Source organism: Agrilus planipennis, unplaced genomic scaffold (genome assembly GCF_000699045.2).
Source record: "Agrilus planipennis isolate EAB-ADULT unplaced genomic scaffold, Apla_2.0 scaffold341, whole genome shotgun sequence".
Lineage (NCBI taxonomy): Eukaryota > Metazoa > Arthropoda > Insecta > Coleoptera > Buprestidae > Agrilus > Agrilus planipennis.
In genome coordinates, this window is record NW_020439095.1 from 114,069 (window position 1) to 132,092 (window position 18,024).

General features: G+C 33.8%; 1 protein-coding gene across 1 annotated transcript in view; it reads left to right on the forward strand.

Annotated features, from left to right (window-relative positions):
• The window catches only part of LOC112905315 (guanine nucleotide-releasing factor 2-like), a 32,731-nt gene that overhangs the window by 13,410 nt on the left and 1,297 nt on the right, over positions 1–18,024 (forward strand). Inside the window, exons 2-7 of the mRNA XM_025977467.1 lie at positions 15,469–15,728; positions 16,025–16,315; positions 16,578–16,822; positions 16,882–17,028; positions 17,110–17,276; positions 17,650–18,021. Of these exons, the coding sequence (XP_025833252.1) occupies positions 15,469–15,728; positions 16,025–16,315; positions 16,578–16,822; positions 16,882–17,028; positions 17,110–17,276; positions 17,650–18,021 (1,482 nt within the window). The remainder of the gene's footprint in view (positions 1–15,468; positions 15,729–16,024; positions 16,316–16,577; positions 16,823–16,881; positions 17,029–17,109; positions 17,277–17,649; positions 18,022–18,024) is intronic.

The following is an 18,024-nucleotide window of genomic DNA, read 5'->3' on the forward strand; positions in this document are numbered from 1 at the left end:
TCGTTGAGGTTGATGATTTCTACTTATATTTTAAAAAGAAGTATATTTGTAATGCGTAGAAAATATACCTAAAAATTTTCCGACCAAATCTTATCAAATAAATATCTACCTGTTACTGATAAATATTGTTGCTGAAATTTTTTGGCACAAATTTGACACAATTTCGATTTCTTAAAACCAACCAAGAAATTAAATACAATTAGCAAGGTCTTTTTTCAGTACTTTAGATTTTTTAACACCTGCCTCCTAATCTCATAAAAACTGTATTGAAAAATATGTTTCTCAAAAATTGTTAAGCTGATAAAGCTAATTCTTTTATAGACAATAAAAGTGTTTTGCTGGTTAAATGTCTCATTAATTGTTAATCACTTCTGCTTTGTAGAGGTAGTTCAAAATCTCATGGATCTTGATCTTGGGCTACACAGTGACAAAACCCCACCATTTCATTAATTTCTACATTTCGCGGATGTTGAGGCTCATGAGATTTTGAACCAGCTATAGCTATTTATTTTTTTATGGCATTTTTCGTTTTTAGTTTTGTTTTGATTCAATTGTTTTGATATTTCTTGAATTATTAAAAGTATACCTTATTAGGGAAAATTTTAAAACGCGTTTCGTGCCTACTAAGTCCATTCATGGTTGTATTGTAAGGCTAAGGCATAATATGAATGAAATAAGCTCCGCTCTTTGCGGATGTTGAGGCTCATGAGATTTTGAACCAGCTATAGCTATTTATTTTTTTTATGGCAGTTTTCGTTTTCAGTTTTGTTTTGATTCAATTGTTTTGATATTTCTTGAATTATTCAAAGTATACCTTATTAGGGAAAGTTTTAAAACGCGTTTCCGTGCCTACTAAGTCCATTCATGGTTGAATTATAATGCTAAGGCATAATATGAATGAAATAAGCTCCGCTCTTTGCGGATGTTGAGGCTCATGAGATTTTGAACCAGCTATAGCTATTTATTTTTTTATGGCATTTTTCGTTTTTAGTTTTGTTTTGATTCAATTGTTTTGATCTTTCTTGAATTATTGAAAGTATACCTTATTAGGGAAAGTTTTAAAACGCATTTCGTGCCTACTTAGTTCATTCATGGTTGTATTATAATGCTAAGGCATAATATGAATGAAATAATCTCCACTCTTCGCGGATGTTGAGGCTCATGAGATTTTGAACTAGCTATAGCTATTTATTTGTTTATGACAGTTTTCGTTTTGATTTTTGTTTTGATTCAATTGTTTTGATCTTTCTTGAATTATTGAAAGTATACCTTATTAGGGAAAGTTTTAAAACGCATTTCGTGCCTACTTAGTTCATTCATGGTTGTATTATAATGCTAAGGCATAATATGAATGAAATAAGCTCCGCTCTTTGCGGATGTTGAGGCTCATGAGATTTTGAACCAGCTATAGCTATTTATTTTTTTATGACAGTTTTCGTTTTGATTCAATTGTTTTGATCTTTCTTGAATTATTGAAAGTATACCTTATTAGGGAAAGTTTTAAAACGCGTTTCGTGCCTATTAAGTCCATTCATGGTTGTACTGTAAGGCTAAGGCATAATATGAATGAAATAAGCTTCGCTCTTCGCGGATGTTGAGGCTCATGAGATTTCGAACTAGCTATAGCTGTTTATTTTTTTATGGCAGTTTTTGTTTTCAGTTTTGTTTTGATTCAATTGTTTTGATCTTTCTTTGAATTATTGAAAGTATACCTTATTAGGGAAAGCTTTCAAACACGTTTCGTGCCTACCAAGTCCCTTCGGTAAACTCGATTGTGGAGGTTAGTGTCATCATTCTAGAAACAGGCGTTACCAAAATAAGAGTGACATCCGCCCGTCCCGTCGCTGCTGTTGTAGTAATATACTCGGTTTTAGAATCGTAATTGGTTAAGACAGACGGCATTCAGATTGTTTGGTGCGGTGCAAGTAGTAGGTGCTGTCTCCTTTTTATCCGTCAATCGCGTTATTATTATCATCATCATAATACGCACTGTGAAGTTATTTATTATTTATTACTTATCGGTTGAACAAACGCATTGAAAAATATGCTGCCAAGTTTGGTATCGTGACGCGCGTTTCTTTGTGGTCTATTATTCTTCTTTTCTTTTTTTGGTGACTTGAATGCTGATTTGATTTGTGGACATTGTTCGAGTAGAAACGTTTTGATCCATAAAATATAAACTTTGGGATATTTGTATAATGCGTGGATCCTAATTTGGATATCGTTGCGACAAGGACGCATTGAGGATAGGGATACTTTAAGAACACAAAACATTCTACAAATGTAGGTATGTATGGACTACCTATAGTGCTTTGTACATTCCTAGTCAGTACCTAGAAAGTTTTCTCAAATTTTATATTTTATTGACTTATTTCAAACAAAAATTTTTTATCATGTTGACCATTTCTTCCCCTTAAGCCGTCCATTAGACTTGTAAGTGAATTGCTTATTGTTGGTTGACGTACCACTTTGTCACTCATACCGATTGAATGTTTTTACCTAACTGGGAAAACTATAGTAGGTTATTTTAATAAATAAAAAATTGTGAATTAACATAATAATTTTTCAACCTTGAAAAAGTACCGTACGAGGGGCGAAACGTCGGCGAATTGTTTTCAAAATAAACTAATTTTAAAACCCCTACCATTGCTCCTTATTTCTAAAAGAACTTTTACAGTAAATGCTGTTTCTATCACTTGGCGTCTTATTTTGAAATATATTTTGATAAGAATATTTACTGTCTGCTTTCTGCTATGAATATGGAGTGGTGCTAAAATGTTTTCAGCATGTCATCCTTATTGATAAATAGTTATAGTTGTATGTACGAAATATTTATTTATTTCTGTATAAATATTATAATTGGAGCGTCTGATTGCTTTCTATATCTTCCTAATAACATAGTAGGTATATATTTGAAAGAAAAGTATAATAAATTCTAAAATATTTTGTCATTTGGTTTTGAAGAAGGTGCTTTTACAGGGCGACGTATAATTTACGGTCAAGTGAGATTTCAGAATTCAGAAGCATTCGTAATTAGAACCTCTATATGCATGCACATATGTATTACATGTAGATTACCCTACATATCTTTTATAATTACTTTTTGTATTCTTCGCACAAGTATTTTTTCTCATATTCTAACATTTATTACTGTTTAAAGTACGTAAATACAGTACAAGCGAATTGAGGACCGAATAGATATAGGGATATGTTTTAGAAAATACTACAAATGGCGCAGTAAACGCCATCTGTAGCACGATGCTACATTTTAGGATTTTAGGAAAAACGCACTGTTAAGACAGCAGGTAAAAGTTGGTCTGTGTTTTGTCGGAGCTGCCTGCGACGCGCTGATGAGATCCAAAACGATCGAAATCGCGATCCGCGTCTGGCAGTTTCGACAGAATACAGAGCATTTCGAATTATTTTATAGGGGTATGTATTTATTGCATACGATTACAAAAGGGCTGTATCATCATTTGAAAAATACAGTGTGAATATTTTGCCTTACCCGTATATTGCAAATTATGATGGTGCCTACGACGTTTGAAAAAGTTTCGTAACTAATACATATTTAAAGTTGTCCCAAATGATCAAAGTTTCCCGACCTGACAACTTCACTTTCACCTTTAATTACTTTTACAAATTAAGTAAGCGGGCTGTAATGTACTTATAACATGTAAGCCTTTTGCGATTACGTAATTGTTGATGCGATTATATTTTTAGCTTTTAATATTTATAATGAATTCTCTTGATGAGAATGTATTAGTTTTTAATTAATTAAGAAGGTATTTTCATAATAAAACATAGTGCGATTGCCAAAATAATGGTGAAAGGTCGTTCTTTTAACTATGGCGCACCATTCCAAGAAATCTGAAGTTTTTTGAGATTTATGATTTATGTAGGACCCGAAAAACCTTTTCAGACTATGGTTTTTTATCAAAATTATCTTGCTATTAGGAAATCTGTTTAAATGTAGTTTCGCCTGTTAGAGGAAACTTGGTTCAATTATTGAGGGGCATTTAGGGGCATTTTTTATTATTTTGGAGCATTTGACTGATACATATGTGCCCACTATTAAACCCTTGGTATAGTAATATTTATTTTCACAATAAAATCGTATATTTCTNAGAGAGTGGCCGACTATTAAATTAGAGATTCCAACTCCTAGAAGACCATTTTTTTGCACGGAAAGGAATGTATACCTACCAGGTGAATGTTGCAACTGCAGTGAAAGTCTTTGAATTCTTCTCTGATTCCTTCCGTGTATCTAAAAATCTTTTTCTTATCAATTAATTTGAACTAGGTATATATATTTCATCATCATAAGGTCGTCAGTCCGAAGATTGGTTGGCCACGGACCTCCACTCTTACCTATCCTGAGCTTATCTTCGCGTTTCCCTAAATCTAGAACAACCCGTATCCTTAACTATTTGCGAATAGTAATCTAATCTAGGTCTACCTCTACTCCTCCTAACTTCCGTTTCTGCCTCTAATATGTCTCTGACTAGACCTTCGTGCCTGAGAAGGTGTCCTACCAATCTATATCGCCTATTTCTTATTGACTTCCATAGAGTCCTCTATTCTCCTATTCTTTCTAATACCTCTTCATTTCTAACCTTCTCTATCCACATTAATTTTCTTTTTACGATTTTTAGTATCGAACATAATTAAGAAATTTAAATCGTCTATAACCTTTTATTTTAAAAAAGGATTATACTGTTCCCAAGAGATAGACGTTTCTGCCTCTAATATGTCTTCGACTAGACCTTCATGCCTGTTAAGATGTTCTACTAACCTATCTCGCCTATTTCTTATTGACTTCCATAGAGTCCTCTGTTCTCCTATTCTTTCTAATACCTCTTCATTTCTAACCTTCTCTATCCACATTAATTTTCTTTTTACGATTTTTAGTATCGAACATAATTAAGAAATTTAAATCGTCTATAACCTTTTATTTTAAAAAAGGATTATACTGTTCCCAAGAGATAGACGTTTCTGCCTCTAATATGTCTTCGACTAGACCTTCATGCCTGTTAAGATGTTCTACTAACCTATCTCGCCTATTTCTTATTGACTTCCATAGAGTCCTCTGTTCTCCTATTCTTTCTAATACCTCTTCATTTCTAACCTTCTCTATCCACATTAATTTTCTTTTTACGATTTTTAGTATCGAACATAATTAAGAAATTTAAATCGTCTATAACCTTTTATTTTAAAAAAGGATTATACTGTTCCCAAGAGATAGACGTTTCTGCCTCTAATATGTCTTCGACTAGACCTTCATGCCTGTTAAGATGTTCTACTAACCTATCTCGCCTATTTCTTATTGACTTCCATAGAGTCCTCTGTTCTCCTATTCTTTCTAATACCTCTTCATTTCTAACCTTCTCTATCCACATTAATTTTCTTTTTACGATTTTTAGTATCGAACATAATTAAGAAATTTAAATCGTCTATAACCTTTTATTTTAAAAAAGGATTATACTGTTCCCAAGAGATAGACGTTTCTGCCTCTAATATGTCTTCGACTAGACCTTCATGCCTGTTAAGATGTTCTACTAACCTATCTCGCCTATTTCTTATTGACTTCCATAGAGTCCTCTGTTCTCCTATTCTTTCTAATACCTCTTCATTTCTAACCTTCTCTATCCACATTAATTTTCTTTTTACGATTTTTAGTATCGAACATAATTAAGAAATTTAAATCGTCTATAACCTTTTATTTTAAAAAAGGATTATACTGTTCCCAAGAGATAGACGTTTCTGCCTCTAATATGTCTTCGACTAGACCTTCATGCCTGTTAAGATGTTCTACTAACCTATCTCGCCTATTTCTTATTGACTTCCATAGAGTCCTCTGTTCTCCTATTCTTTCTAATACCTCTTCATTTCTAACCTTCTCTATCCACATTAATTTTCTTTTTACGATTTTTAGTATCGAACATAATTAAGAAATTTAAATCGTCTATAACCTTTTATTTTAAAAAAGGATTATACTGTTCCCAAGAGATAGACGTTTCTGCCTCTAATATGTCTTCGACTAGACCTTCATGCCTGTTAAGATGTTCTACTAACCTATCTCGCCTATTTCTTATTGACTTCCATAGAGTCCTCTGTTCTCCTATTCTTTCTAATACCTCTTCATTTCTAACCTTCTCTATCCACATTAATTTTCTTTTTACGATTTTTAGTATCGAACATAATTAAGAAATTTAAATCGTCTATAACCTTTTATTTTAAAAAAGGATTATACTGTTCCCAAGAGATAGACGTTTCTGCCTCTAATATGTCTTCGACTAGACCTTCATGCCTGTTAAGATGTTCTACTAACCTATCTCGCCTATTTCTTATTGACTTCCATAGAGTCCTCTGTTCTCCTATTCTTTCTAATACCTCTTCATTTCTAACCTTCTCTATCCACATTAATTTTCTTTTTACGATTTTTAGTATCGAACATAATTAAGAAATTTAAATCGTCTATAACCTTTTATTTTAAAAAAGGATTATACTGTTCCCAAGAGATAGACGTTTCTGCCTCTAATATGTCTTCGACTAGACCTTCATGCCTGTTAAGATGTTCTACTAACCTATCTCGCCTATTTCTTATTGACTTCCATAGAGTCCTCTGTTCTCCTATTCTTTCTAATACCTCTTCATTTCTAACCTTCTCTATCCACATTAATTTTCTTTTTACGATTTTTAGTATCGAACATAATTAAGAAATTTAAATCGTCTATAACCTTTTATTTTAAAAAAGGATTATACTGTTCCCAAGAGATAGACGTTTCTGCCTCTAATATGTCTTCGACTAGACCTTCATGCCTGTTAAGATGTTCTACTAACCTATCTCGCCTATTTCTTATTGACTTCCATAGAGTCCTCTGTTCTCCTATTCTTTCTAATACCTCTTCATTTCTAACCTTCTCTATCCACATTAATTTTCTTTTTACGATTTTTAGTATCGAACATAATTAAGAAATTTAAATCGTCTATAACCTTTTATTTTAAAAAAGGATTATACTGTTCCCAAGAGATAGACGTTTCTGCCTCTAATATGTCTTCGACTAGACCTTCATGCCTGTTAAGATGTTCTACTAACCTATCTCGCCTATTTCTTATTGACTTCCATAGAGTCCTCTGTTCTCCTATTCTTTCTAATACCTCTTCATTTCTAACCTTCTCTATCCACATTAATTTTCTTTTTACGATTTTTAGTATCGAACATAATTAAGAAATTTAAATCGTCTATAACCTTTTATTTTAAAAAAGGATTATACTGTTCCCAAGAGATAGACGTTTCTGCCTCTAATATGTCTTCGACTAGACCTTCATGCCTGTTAAGATGTTCTACTAACCTATCTCGCCTATTTCTTATTGACTTCCATAGAGTCCTCTGTTCTCCTATTCTTTCTAATACCTCTTCATTTCTAACCTTCTCTATCCACATTAATTTTCTTTTTACGATTTTTAGTATCGAACATAATTAAGAAATTTAAATCGTCTATAACCTTTTATTTTAAAAAAGGATTATACTGTTCCCAAGAGATAGACGTTTCTGCCTCTAATATGTCTTCGACTAGACCTTCATGCCTGTTAAGATGTTCTACTAACCTATCTCGCCTATTTCTTATTGACTTCCATAGAGTCCTCTGTTCTCCTATTCTTTCTAATACCTCTTCATTTCTAACCTTCTCTATCCACATTAATTTTCTTTTTACGATTTTTAGTATCGAACATAATTAAGAAATTTAAATCGTCTATAACCTTTTATTTTAAAAAAGGATTATACTGTTCCCAAGAGATAGACGTTTCTGCCTCTAATATGTCTTCGACTAGACCTTCATGCCTGTTAAGATGTTCTACTAACCTATCTCGCCTATTTCTTATTGACTTCCATAGAGTCCTCTGTTCTCCTATTCTTTCTAATACCTCTTCATTTCTAACCTTCTCTATCCACATTAATTTTCTTTTTACGATTTTTAGTATCGAACATAATTAAGAAATTTAAATCGTCTATAACCTTTTATTTTAAAAAAGGATTATACTGTTCCCAAGAGATAGACGTTTCTGCCTCTAATATGTCTTCGACTAGACCTTCATGCCTGTTAAGATGTTCTACTAACCTATCTCGCCTATTTCTTATTGACTTCCATAGAGTCCTCTGTTCTCCTATTCTTTCTAATACCTCTTCATTTCTAACCTTCTCTATCCACATTAATTTTCTTTTTACGATTTTTAGTATCGAACATAATTAAGAAATTTAAATCGTCTATAACCTTTTATTTTAAAAAAGGATTATACTGTTCCCAAGAGATAGACGTTTCTGCCTCTAATATGTCTTCGACTAGACCTTCATGCCTGTTAAGATGTTCTACTAACCTATCTCGCCTATTTCTTATTGACTTCCATAGAGTCCTCTGTTCTCCTATTCTTTCTAATACCTCTTCATTTCTAACCTTCTCTATCCACATTAATTTTCTTTTTACGATTTTTAGTATCGAACATAATTAAGAAATTTAAATCGTCTATAACCTTTTATTTTAAAAAAGGATTATACTGTTCCCAAGAGATAGACGTTTCTGCCTCTAATATGTCTTCGACTAGACCTTCATGCCTGTTAAGATGTTCTACTAACCTATCTCGCCTATTTCTTATTGACTTCCATAGAGTCCTCTGTTCTCCTATTCTTTCTAATACCTCTTCATTTCTAACCTTCTCTATCCACATTAATTTTCTTTTTACGATTTTTAGTATCGAACATAATTAAGAAATTTAAATCGTCTATAACCTTTTATTTTAAAAAAGGATTATACTGTTCCCAAGAGATAGACGTTTCTGCCTCTAATATGTCTTCGACTAGACCTTCATGCCTGTTAAGATGTTCTACTAACCTATCTCGCCTATTTCTTATTGACTTCCATAGAGTCCTCTGTTCTCCTATTCTTTCTAATACCTCTTCATTTCTAACCTTCTCTATCCACATTAATTTTCTTTTTACGATTTTTAGTATCGAACATAATTAAGAAATTTAAATCGTCTATAACCTTTTATTTTAAAAAAGGATTATACTGTTCCCAAGAGATAGACGTTTCTGCCTCTAATATGTCTTCGACTAGACCTTCATGCCTGTTAAGATGTTCTACTAACCTATCTCGCCTATTTCTTATTGACTTCCATAGAGTCCTCTGTTCTCCTATTCTTTCTAATACCTCTTCATTTCTAACCTTCTCTATCCACATTAATTTTCTTTTTACGATTTTTAGTATCGAACATAATTAAGAAATTTAAATCGTCTATAACCTTTTATTTTAAAAAAGGATTATACTGTTCCCAAGAGATAGACNTCCACGGTTTTAAAACACAATTTATTATTATTATTATTATTGCTTATGGCGAATAAATTAATGTAGCATTTTTAATGTTCCTAATTTGATTTCGAATGATGCAAACAGCTCTCTAGGAACAGGGGGTAGACGCTACAACTTATTTAGCTTTATAAATCACTTTTTAATTACCTATATACACCATGACATAAGGTAAATATCTACCACATGATACATGATTTCGTCATGGAATTATATTTTTTGAAAACAAACTTTCTTATATTAAGTATATTTTTTTTGTATATTTATTAATTTTTCCCGGAATGTCGCACCACTTTCTTGGTATGACTTTCTATAGACCTGGTTAAATAACAACGTAAATAGCACCTATTAGAGTACGTGAACCGAATTTCAAAATAGAAATCGTACTAATAAAATGTTTACACTTGAATACCAATAACGATTAATAATAAATAGGTACGCGCATAGAGAGTGGCCGACTATTAAATTAGAGATTCCAACTCCTAGAAGACCATTTTTTTGCACGGAAAGGAATGTATACCTACCAGGTGAATGTTGCAACTGCAGTGAAAGTCTTTGAATTCTTCTCTGATTCCTTCCGTGTATCTAAAAATCTTTTTCTTATCAATTAATTTGAACTAGGTATATATATTTCATCATCATAAGGTCGTCAGTCCGAAGATTGGTTGGCCACGGACCTCCACTCTTACCTATCCTGAGCTTATCTTCGCGTTTCCCTAAATCTAGAACAACCCGTATCCTTAACTATTTGCGAATAGTAATCTAATCTAGGTCTACCTCTACTCCTCCTAACTTCCGTTTCTGCCTCTAATATGTCTCTGACTAGACCTTCGTGCCTGAGAAGGTGTCCTACCAATCTATATCGCCTATTTCTTATTGACTTCCATAGAGTCCTCTATTCTCCTATTCTTTCTAATACCTCTTCATTTCTAACCTTCTCTATCCACTTTATCCTCATCATTCGCCTGTAACAACACATTTCCGACGCTTCTAACGTTTTCTTTTCGGCCGCGCCCACCGTCCATGTTTCGCACCCGTACAGCACCGCACTCCAAACATACATGTTTAAAAATCTTTTTCGATTTTCTAAATGAACCGTTCGCGAGGTAGATGTGACTTCTTTTTATTGAAGGCGACTCGACCCTGCGCAATCTTCTGCTTTATATCCCTACTACTCCTTCCGTCCTGACTTATCTGACTTCCTAGATACCTAAAATCGACCACTTCTTTCCAACTTTTCGTCTCATATCTTTATATTCGCTCTTTCCCTACTTTTTCTTCTCTTCCATATCTGTATTTTTGTTCTACTTTTATTTAGGTATGTATTTGCGTAATAAGAAATTGTACATATAACAATATGTACCTACATTTACAACTTTATCGCTAATTAGCGGCAGACGTGATGAAATTCGACGCGTAATGCGTCAGGTTGGTTGGACACACCTTTACGCCTTCGTGTTCTGAACTTCCCCAAAAACTAGAACCATTCTAGAACATACATTAAATCTTCATATTACATAGCTACATAAGCCTATCAAATAATAAAGTTTAAAAGTTTATTACTTTTGCTCAACATTCTAATTTGAATATTTCCTATTAATTATTTCCATGCACTATCTTGACCTATTTAATTTCTGTATTTCATTGTTGAAAATTTTGTATAGGATGGATGTTGTTGTTCGCAAGGTGGGTGGAATTTGTTCGTATTGTCGCGTTTATCAACCCACCTGTTATAAGGAACGTGCTACAAACAATGATATTCACTGTACCGAATTATCTCAATGAGTGTCTATTTAAATTGTCCGAGGTCACCTACTGTCATTAAGTTATTATCTGAATACCAATCTTTGTACTACACGCACATTCCACGGTTTTAAAACACAATTTATTATTATTATTATTATTGCTTATGGCGAATAAATTAATGTAGCATTTTTAATGTTCCTAATTTGATTTCGAATGATGCAAACAGCTCTCTAGGAACAGGGGGTAGACGCTACAACTTATTTAGCTTTATAAATCACTTTTTAATTACCTATACTCAGAAATTTCCTTCAGGTTAACGGAAGTATTTATGAGTAATTGGTAACCTTGCCAGGCTATTATTTTGTGCGCTGTTCATAGTGCATTGTATAACCTCCTCCTATAATACCTACAAAAAAATATTCTGTTTGGATATCACCTTTTCGTATCTGTAGAACAATGTTATCTATACGATCTGCAATTGAAATAAAATCATATCAGTAGTGCTAGAATTCGCATAGTGAATAAAATTTTCATTCTCGATTTTTTATATTTATCTTGACATTTGACTGTTTTGTAGTGAATTAAACAAAATAATCTATGTATAAACTTAACAGTAATTTGAAGGAAGTACCTAGTAGGTCTCGGTATGGTCTTGACATTCTACGTTCGTTAAAAAAGAGTGCGAGACGACCGGCCATACGGCTCACGCGTGTTTGACTAATTGTAAAAGGCGCGCTGTAGTAAGTATCTACATGTATTACCAAGAAATTTTTACGCAAAAAGGTTCAAATTCTTCGTGAAAACGATGAGCACCCACACCAAGTTCGACTATAAAAACTAGCTGATGATAGTAGCTGAAAAACGAAATGCATCGCGAGTATACATGGGGAGTGAGTGAGTGAGTGAGTGAGTGAGTGAGTGAGTGACATAGGTGAGTGATGAATGCACCAACATGAACAAAGAACTATGTGCAAGACCATCCTGCAATCTACGATTTATCTCATAAAGATTATGACAATTACTTTGTAAAAGACAACATCTGTGTAATGCCGAAATCCGTTTCATATTCCGGATCCTCTTCTTCTTGTTCTTTAAAAGAATGTACGTGTGGAGTAAACGATCACAACATCCTCCTTGTTTTCATCCATTTCACTTACTGACACCTTCAGATTTTTGCTTATGGTACGAACTTGGTATGAACACGATCGTATAAGTAAAAATGAAATGCAAAACGACACGACACAAAGGCAGTAGGAACGCGACATGAGCGCGATATTAATTTTGAAAACTGACCTTAAAAGGGTAAGTTTCCTTAAAGGCAAGTTTTTATTTATGTCATTTATTTTGTATAGGTAATGTGTAAATGAACTTGATGTAGATTACGTTACTTCTTATCTTTTCTAAGAAAAATTATCATCTACCTTCCTTGACAAAAAAAAATAAAAAAAATAATTGTTTCTCCTCACTACGTTAAACTGAATCCCTCCGAATTATGAGTATACTTCGTTTAGTTTCTCTAGCGATATGACCTTTAGTTTGATTGGCGCAAAGTAGAAAAGAACAGCACTAGGCCAAAAAAGGAAGGAAACAACTCTCGGCTGAACTCTTAACCGGTGAGGAGCGTATAATCCGTACAGTACTGCACGGAAAAATTGACCATTTTATCCACAACAATTGCATTGCTCAAATGTGCTGTTATTGGTACCAATTACTACTGAAAATATCAACGAAATATTTATTTATACTTGAAGACATATTAAAGGCTTTAACGCTTGTCTTCGACTCGCACTACTATTCATGATTGAACAAAACTTTTGGCAGGTACTGTATGAAAAAGTATGTTTATTGAACCAGAGTCGAGAGTGTAATGAGCTTTTTTCTACCTACTTACAACTTTGCCAGCGAACATCCAACAGATTGGCTAGATGGCTCCTGCTAGAGAAAGTAAATGAAGTATAGGTATATTACATATATACTAAAATTATCCAGAATTTAATAAAACAAAGTGAAAAATAAGCTTTATTCAACCCTGAAGAATGCAGAATTGAAAGGATCCAATAGGTGTTGAAATCGGTACGTATATATAGTAATAATATATAAATACATTTTGTGAGGAAGTACATCCTTGTTTTAACGATTGTTATCGTTTTGTTTTATTTCATTGCATTCGATTTCTGAATCAATGACCAGGAAATATACATATATGTATGTAAATGGGCTTATAAAGTACAATAGAATACAATACAATAATACATATAATAACACACAATACTTTTATGTACATACAACACAACAGTGTTATTGTACTATATGCACTTGTGGCACTGACTTTGTGGCACCCATCTGTCGCTTCACAAATTGCGTCACAGACCTGACGCCGCGGCGTCGTTCGGCTACAGAATTTTTATTATTATAAATTTCCGAGATATTGTCGGGTTTCATTTTGATTTTATGAAAGAAGAAAGAAATAATCTTTAATTATCCATCAAGTAATAATTAGTTCTGTTATTAGTACGATATGGACATGTACACTTATTAACATAGGATGGGTCATTATAGACCAAACACACAGAGACAGACAGATTAATTTTATCATCCTTCCTTATAATAACTTTGTCTGCTCGAAATAGTACCATATAAATTTCTGTCAGTACGTATATTTCGCAAAAACGAACTTCTTATAATAATAGTTATGTTATTAGGTGGATCAAACTCACATCGGTTTTGTTTTTAATCAAATTTTTTGACGTAGCAAAAAAATAATTTTCGATCATCATTATAAGGTTGTAATTTTTCACGTGGAGTTCGCATTTCCCTAAAACTAGAACATTCCACATCCTTAACTGTTTGCGAACAGTAATTTAATGTAGCTCAACTCCTGTTTCCTCCTCTAACACGTCTAGCCCTTCATGTCTGAGAAGGTGTCCTACCCCTACCAACCCATCTCGCCTATTTCTTATTTACTTCCATACTGTCCTCTGTTTTCCTATTCTTTCTAATACCTCTTCATTTCTAACCTTCTCTATCCACGGTACCCTTACCATTCGCCTGTATCACCACATTTCAAACGCTAACCTAACTTTTTCTTTTCCGCCACGCCCACTATGTTTCGCACCCATATAATGCCACGCTCCAAACATACACCTTTAACAATCTTTGTTGAAATTGTAGAATAATTGTTGAGCGCAACTATTTTTTTTCTACGTATGCTCCCTTTTTAGTAATACATTTTTGGAAGTTTTTTAATGCCATTAGCGAATAACTTGTAGTAAAATTTTTAAAACCCCTAACATGAATCATAGCTAAAAACACTCACAATCAGCTCACCCTGCAAACAAAAAAAATTAAATCAAAATCGGTTCATTCGTGTAGAGGGTATGATGCCACAGACAGATACACACGTTAAACTTATAACATCCCTCTTTGGTGTCGGCGATTAAAAATGAACGTGATCGTGTAAAATAGTATATACTTTGCCTAAAAGTATCTTCTCATTTGCGATAATAAAAAGACAATATTCATACAGATTGCTCCTACATAAAGAGTAAATATACATTTTATAAACACATCTCCTTATCTACATATAATTGGATTCTATTTTCTGTTGTAAACTATTGAATTGAGTGCATCTAAAAATAATTTAAAAACCGGAGTTAATGAGTTGATAATGGTTATACAGAGGTGGTTAATTAAACAGGTATTTTCGATTATTACGAAACAAAAGAATAATAAATTACCACAATGACTACGTGGATCGAAAATGAGTCAAACTGACTTAACAATACGGAAAAATCGTTAAATGCATGTTTTCCAGCGGAAGTTATTAAAAGTGTTGATTATCTTTAAGTTAAATATAACCATTCTAAATGAATATGCATAAAAACTTAATGGTATTTATAAGCGTTAAATAATGGAAAAGGTAGAAAGAATCTATTTTTCTGTCTATTGCAGTACCTATAGGCTGAACAAATATTTTTGGATTGGAATTGTAACATTTTTATCAACAAGTTCAGTTTATTCTTAAAAATACATAATAACTAGTCATTTGGGAATTTCACCTTTTTGGACCCCTCCCTTCCCCTTCGTCACACACCACGACCCTCAACGTCACAAAAACTAGCATCCCCCCATATGTCACAAAAACTAGCACCCCCCATATAAACGATTACTTATAATTAAAAATGGCAATGAGAATGGCTTTTTATCGTAATAAAAAATTTTAAGAACTGCCAAGTCAAAAAAAAATAAAATAAAATAAAATTCACGTTTTCTTAGATTACCCCCAGCTTCCCCCTTATTTATGAATGCATATTTTATGAACGGTGGCTAAATAATTATTTTGGTTTCTTATTTTTAGACAGCGAAAGTCCAGTGGTTTCTCCTTTGGCAGGACCAGGCCCCGGTGGACACAAGCCTTCGTTCCGAAGCACAAAACTTGCTCGCAGGGCTCGATCTTTTAAGGACGACTTTTTGGAAAAACTATCCCAAATGCGCAGTCCAACGAATCAAGGCCTGCGATGCAGCAGTCCCAAGAGTCGCACCTCCAAACCCAATGTCATCGATACTATGTCAATCAAAAAGGGCCCCATACACGAATTGGACCAGTTGGAAAAACAGGTACTACCCCTATGTATTTATAAATAAAGTTATTAGATTAATTTTATGTATTTTACTAAGTATGCTTAAGTAAAGTTATTGTAGTTTCAATAACAAAGTAGATAAATATGTTTAGGGGGTGGATGATATTTGTAGAAATATGACAGTTGAAATTTCTCAAAAAAAACAGTTTCGAATTCTTTATTTCTAGATCTTTCAAACGATATTCTACGTGGTATATGAAAAGAATTAGAATTATTATTCTTGCCTCGACAAAGTTTCAGTATTCTCAATCACGTCAACGTTGTTTGTTTCAGATCCAATTTGCTCTAACCCATTTCCGCGATGTAGTGTCAAAAAATACGTTGGAGATGTTACCGGGAAACGGTACCATCGTATTGGACACTGTTTGGGCCATAAATTTGGGCGTGAAATCGTGCACTTCTGAAAGCAGTTCCACCGTTCTTTCAGCTACGCGTAAGATGTACCAGAGCGTAGCGCAACTCATAAAACTTTGCGATGACGTCCTCATCGATGGAGACCAGAGTGCGGCCTTGGATGAGAAAAATGTCTGCGATGTCCTAGCACAAGTCGAAAATTCGGTCAAGGTAAGATTATTCGTAGTGTTTCGATTTATAGGTAGTCGTTATCGTTCTTTAAGATTGAGCTTGTTTAACCACTTAACAGAAACAGAATGTTCTGGTGGTTTCCAAATTTATCTTACATGCATGTATACTTGAACAAATTGAAAACTAACAGTCAATGTCTTAATAAATGTTTGTTTAATTTTGCACACTTTTCAAATTTCGTTTTCGCAAATGAATTTTTAACACTGTTACCAAATGTGATCGTTTTTTTTATCATTTTAAGAATTTGATAGCGCTGGTGCAAGAAAAAATGGCATTACAACAGAGCATATCATATAAATCCCACGGGAACGCCAGCCTCGATATGCCAGCACAACGAAATTCCCTACCGGACATTCCTTTAACTCCTCGAGACAGGCAAATTCTCGAGCAGACTTCCTGTGTAAGCGGAAAGGTACGAGGCAGTCACAGTTCCGAATCTGTCCTACGGGATTCGAGTCCACCACCTAAACCGCCCATTCCAGATGGGTATGGCTTTTTTATTTTTGTAAAAGTGGTTTGTTCATCAAAAAAGTTTTTTTTTTCAGAATATTTTTTAGCATAAGTCGGACGGAAGTCGACGATGCTGACACGCCCCCTCCGCTTCCGCCAAAGAAAAAAGTGAACAGAAGTTACCAGCCAGTTGACGAATGCTTTAGTAGTAATAATTCCTTATTTAATTCTAGTCTAGAAAGGTAAATGGCTATAATTGTGATGAAAATAGTGTGATTTTTCCTTATGGGGCATCCCCATTGGGGACTTGTTTTTCTGTTTAGAATGTCGTTGAGGTCGAAGTCGCCGGAAGACTCGAGCTCACCGTTATCCGCAAGTATCGGCAGCTTGGATTCAAATCGTTCCAAAGAAGAAAGAGAAATTAAAGCCATCATGGACAATACGGATAGTGACACGACCATGATGGACAGCGATTTATCCAACATTACTGGTAAGATCACGAATTTCATAAGCAGACAAAGGGAAAGTGTCAAGTTTTTCATTACTATTTGTAACAATGGGAGTAATGCATAACGTAATTTTTTATTGATTAAAATATTAGTGTCTTTCATTAACTATTATTAATTGTACAATATCTTTTTGTTTGTAACAAGGTTTTTAGTACAATATTTTTTAAAAGCATTTAAACCTTAGCCCAAGACTGAATGAGAAATCATTTTTGAGAAAGAATAATAGTAAAGAAATTTTCTCGTATTATTGAAACATGTTTTCTCATTGAAATTTTAAGGAAGTCAATAATTTTTAGATAAACATAATTTTAATTGATGTTTTTTTCTCCTTCATTTATAATTTTGTATTCCAAGGATTGGACGATTCGTTTTTGAAGCAAAACTCCTCTTTTTTTAACCAATCCAACGAACTCCACGTGAACAATTTCTTCGCAAATCGATTGTCGAACACGGATTCAGGCTTTGTGTCGGTGGACTCGCACCGTAGTTCGAGATATTCGAAAAGGAGCTCGCAGCAAAGCAGCGTGAGCAGCCATTGGAACTCTTCGTCGGCGTTCCAAGCCAAATCTGCCACGATATTATCCACGGCTGAGATAAAGACTGAGAGCAGTAAGCAAACTTCTTACACTCAGAGGACAGTTAATACGGTGTCCGTAGCTGGCACTAAAACGACCTTGACGGTTGAAAATGCGGCCGACATACCCCCCGCCATTCCAGAGAAACAGTGTC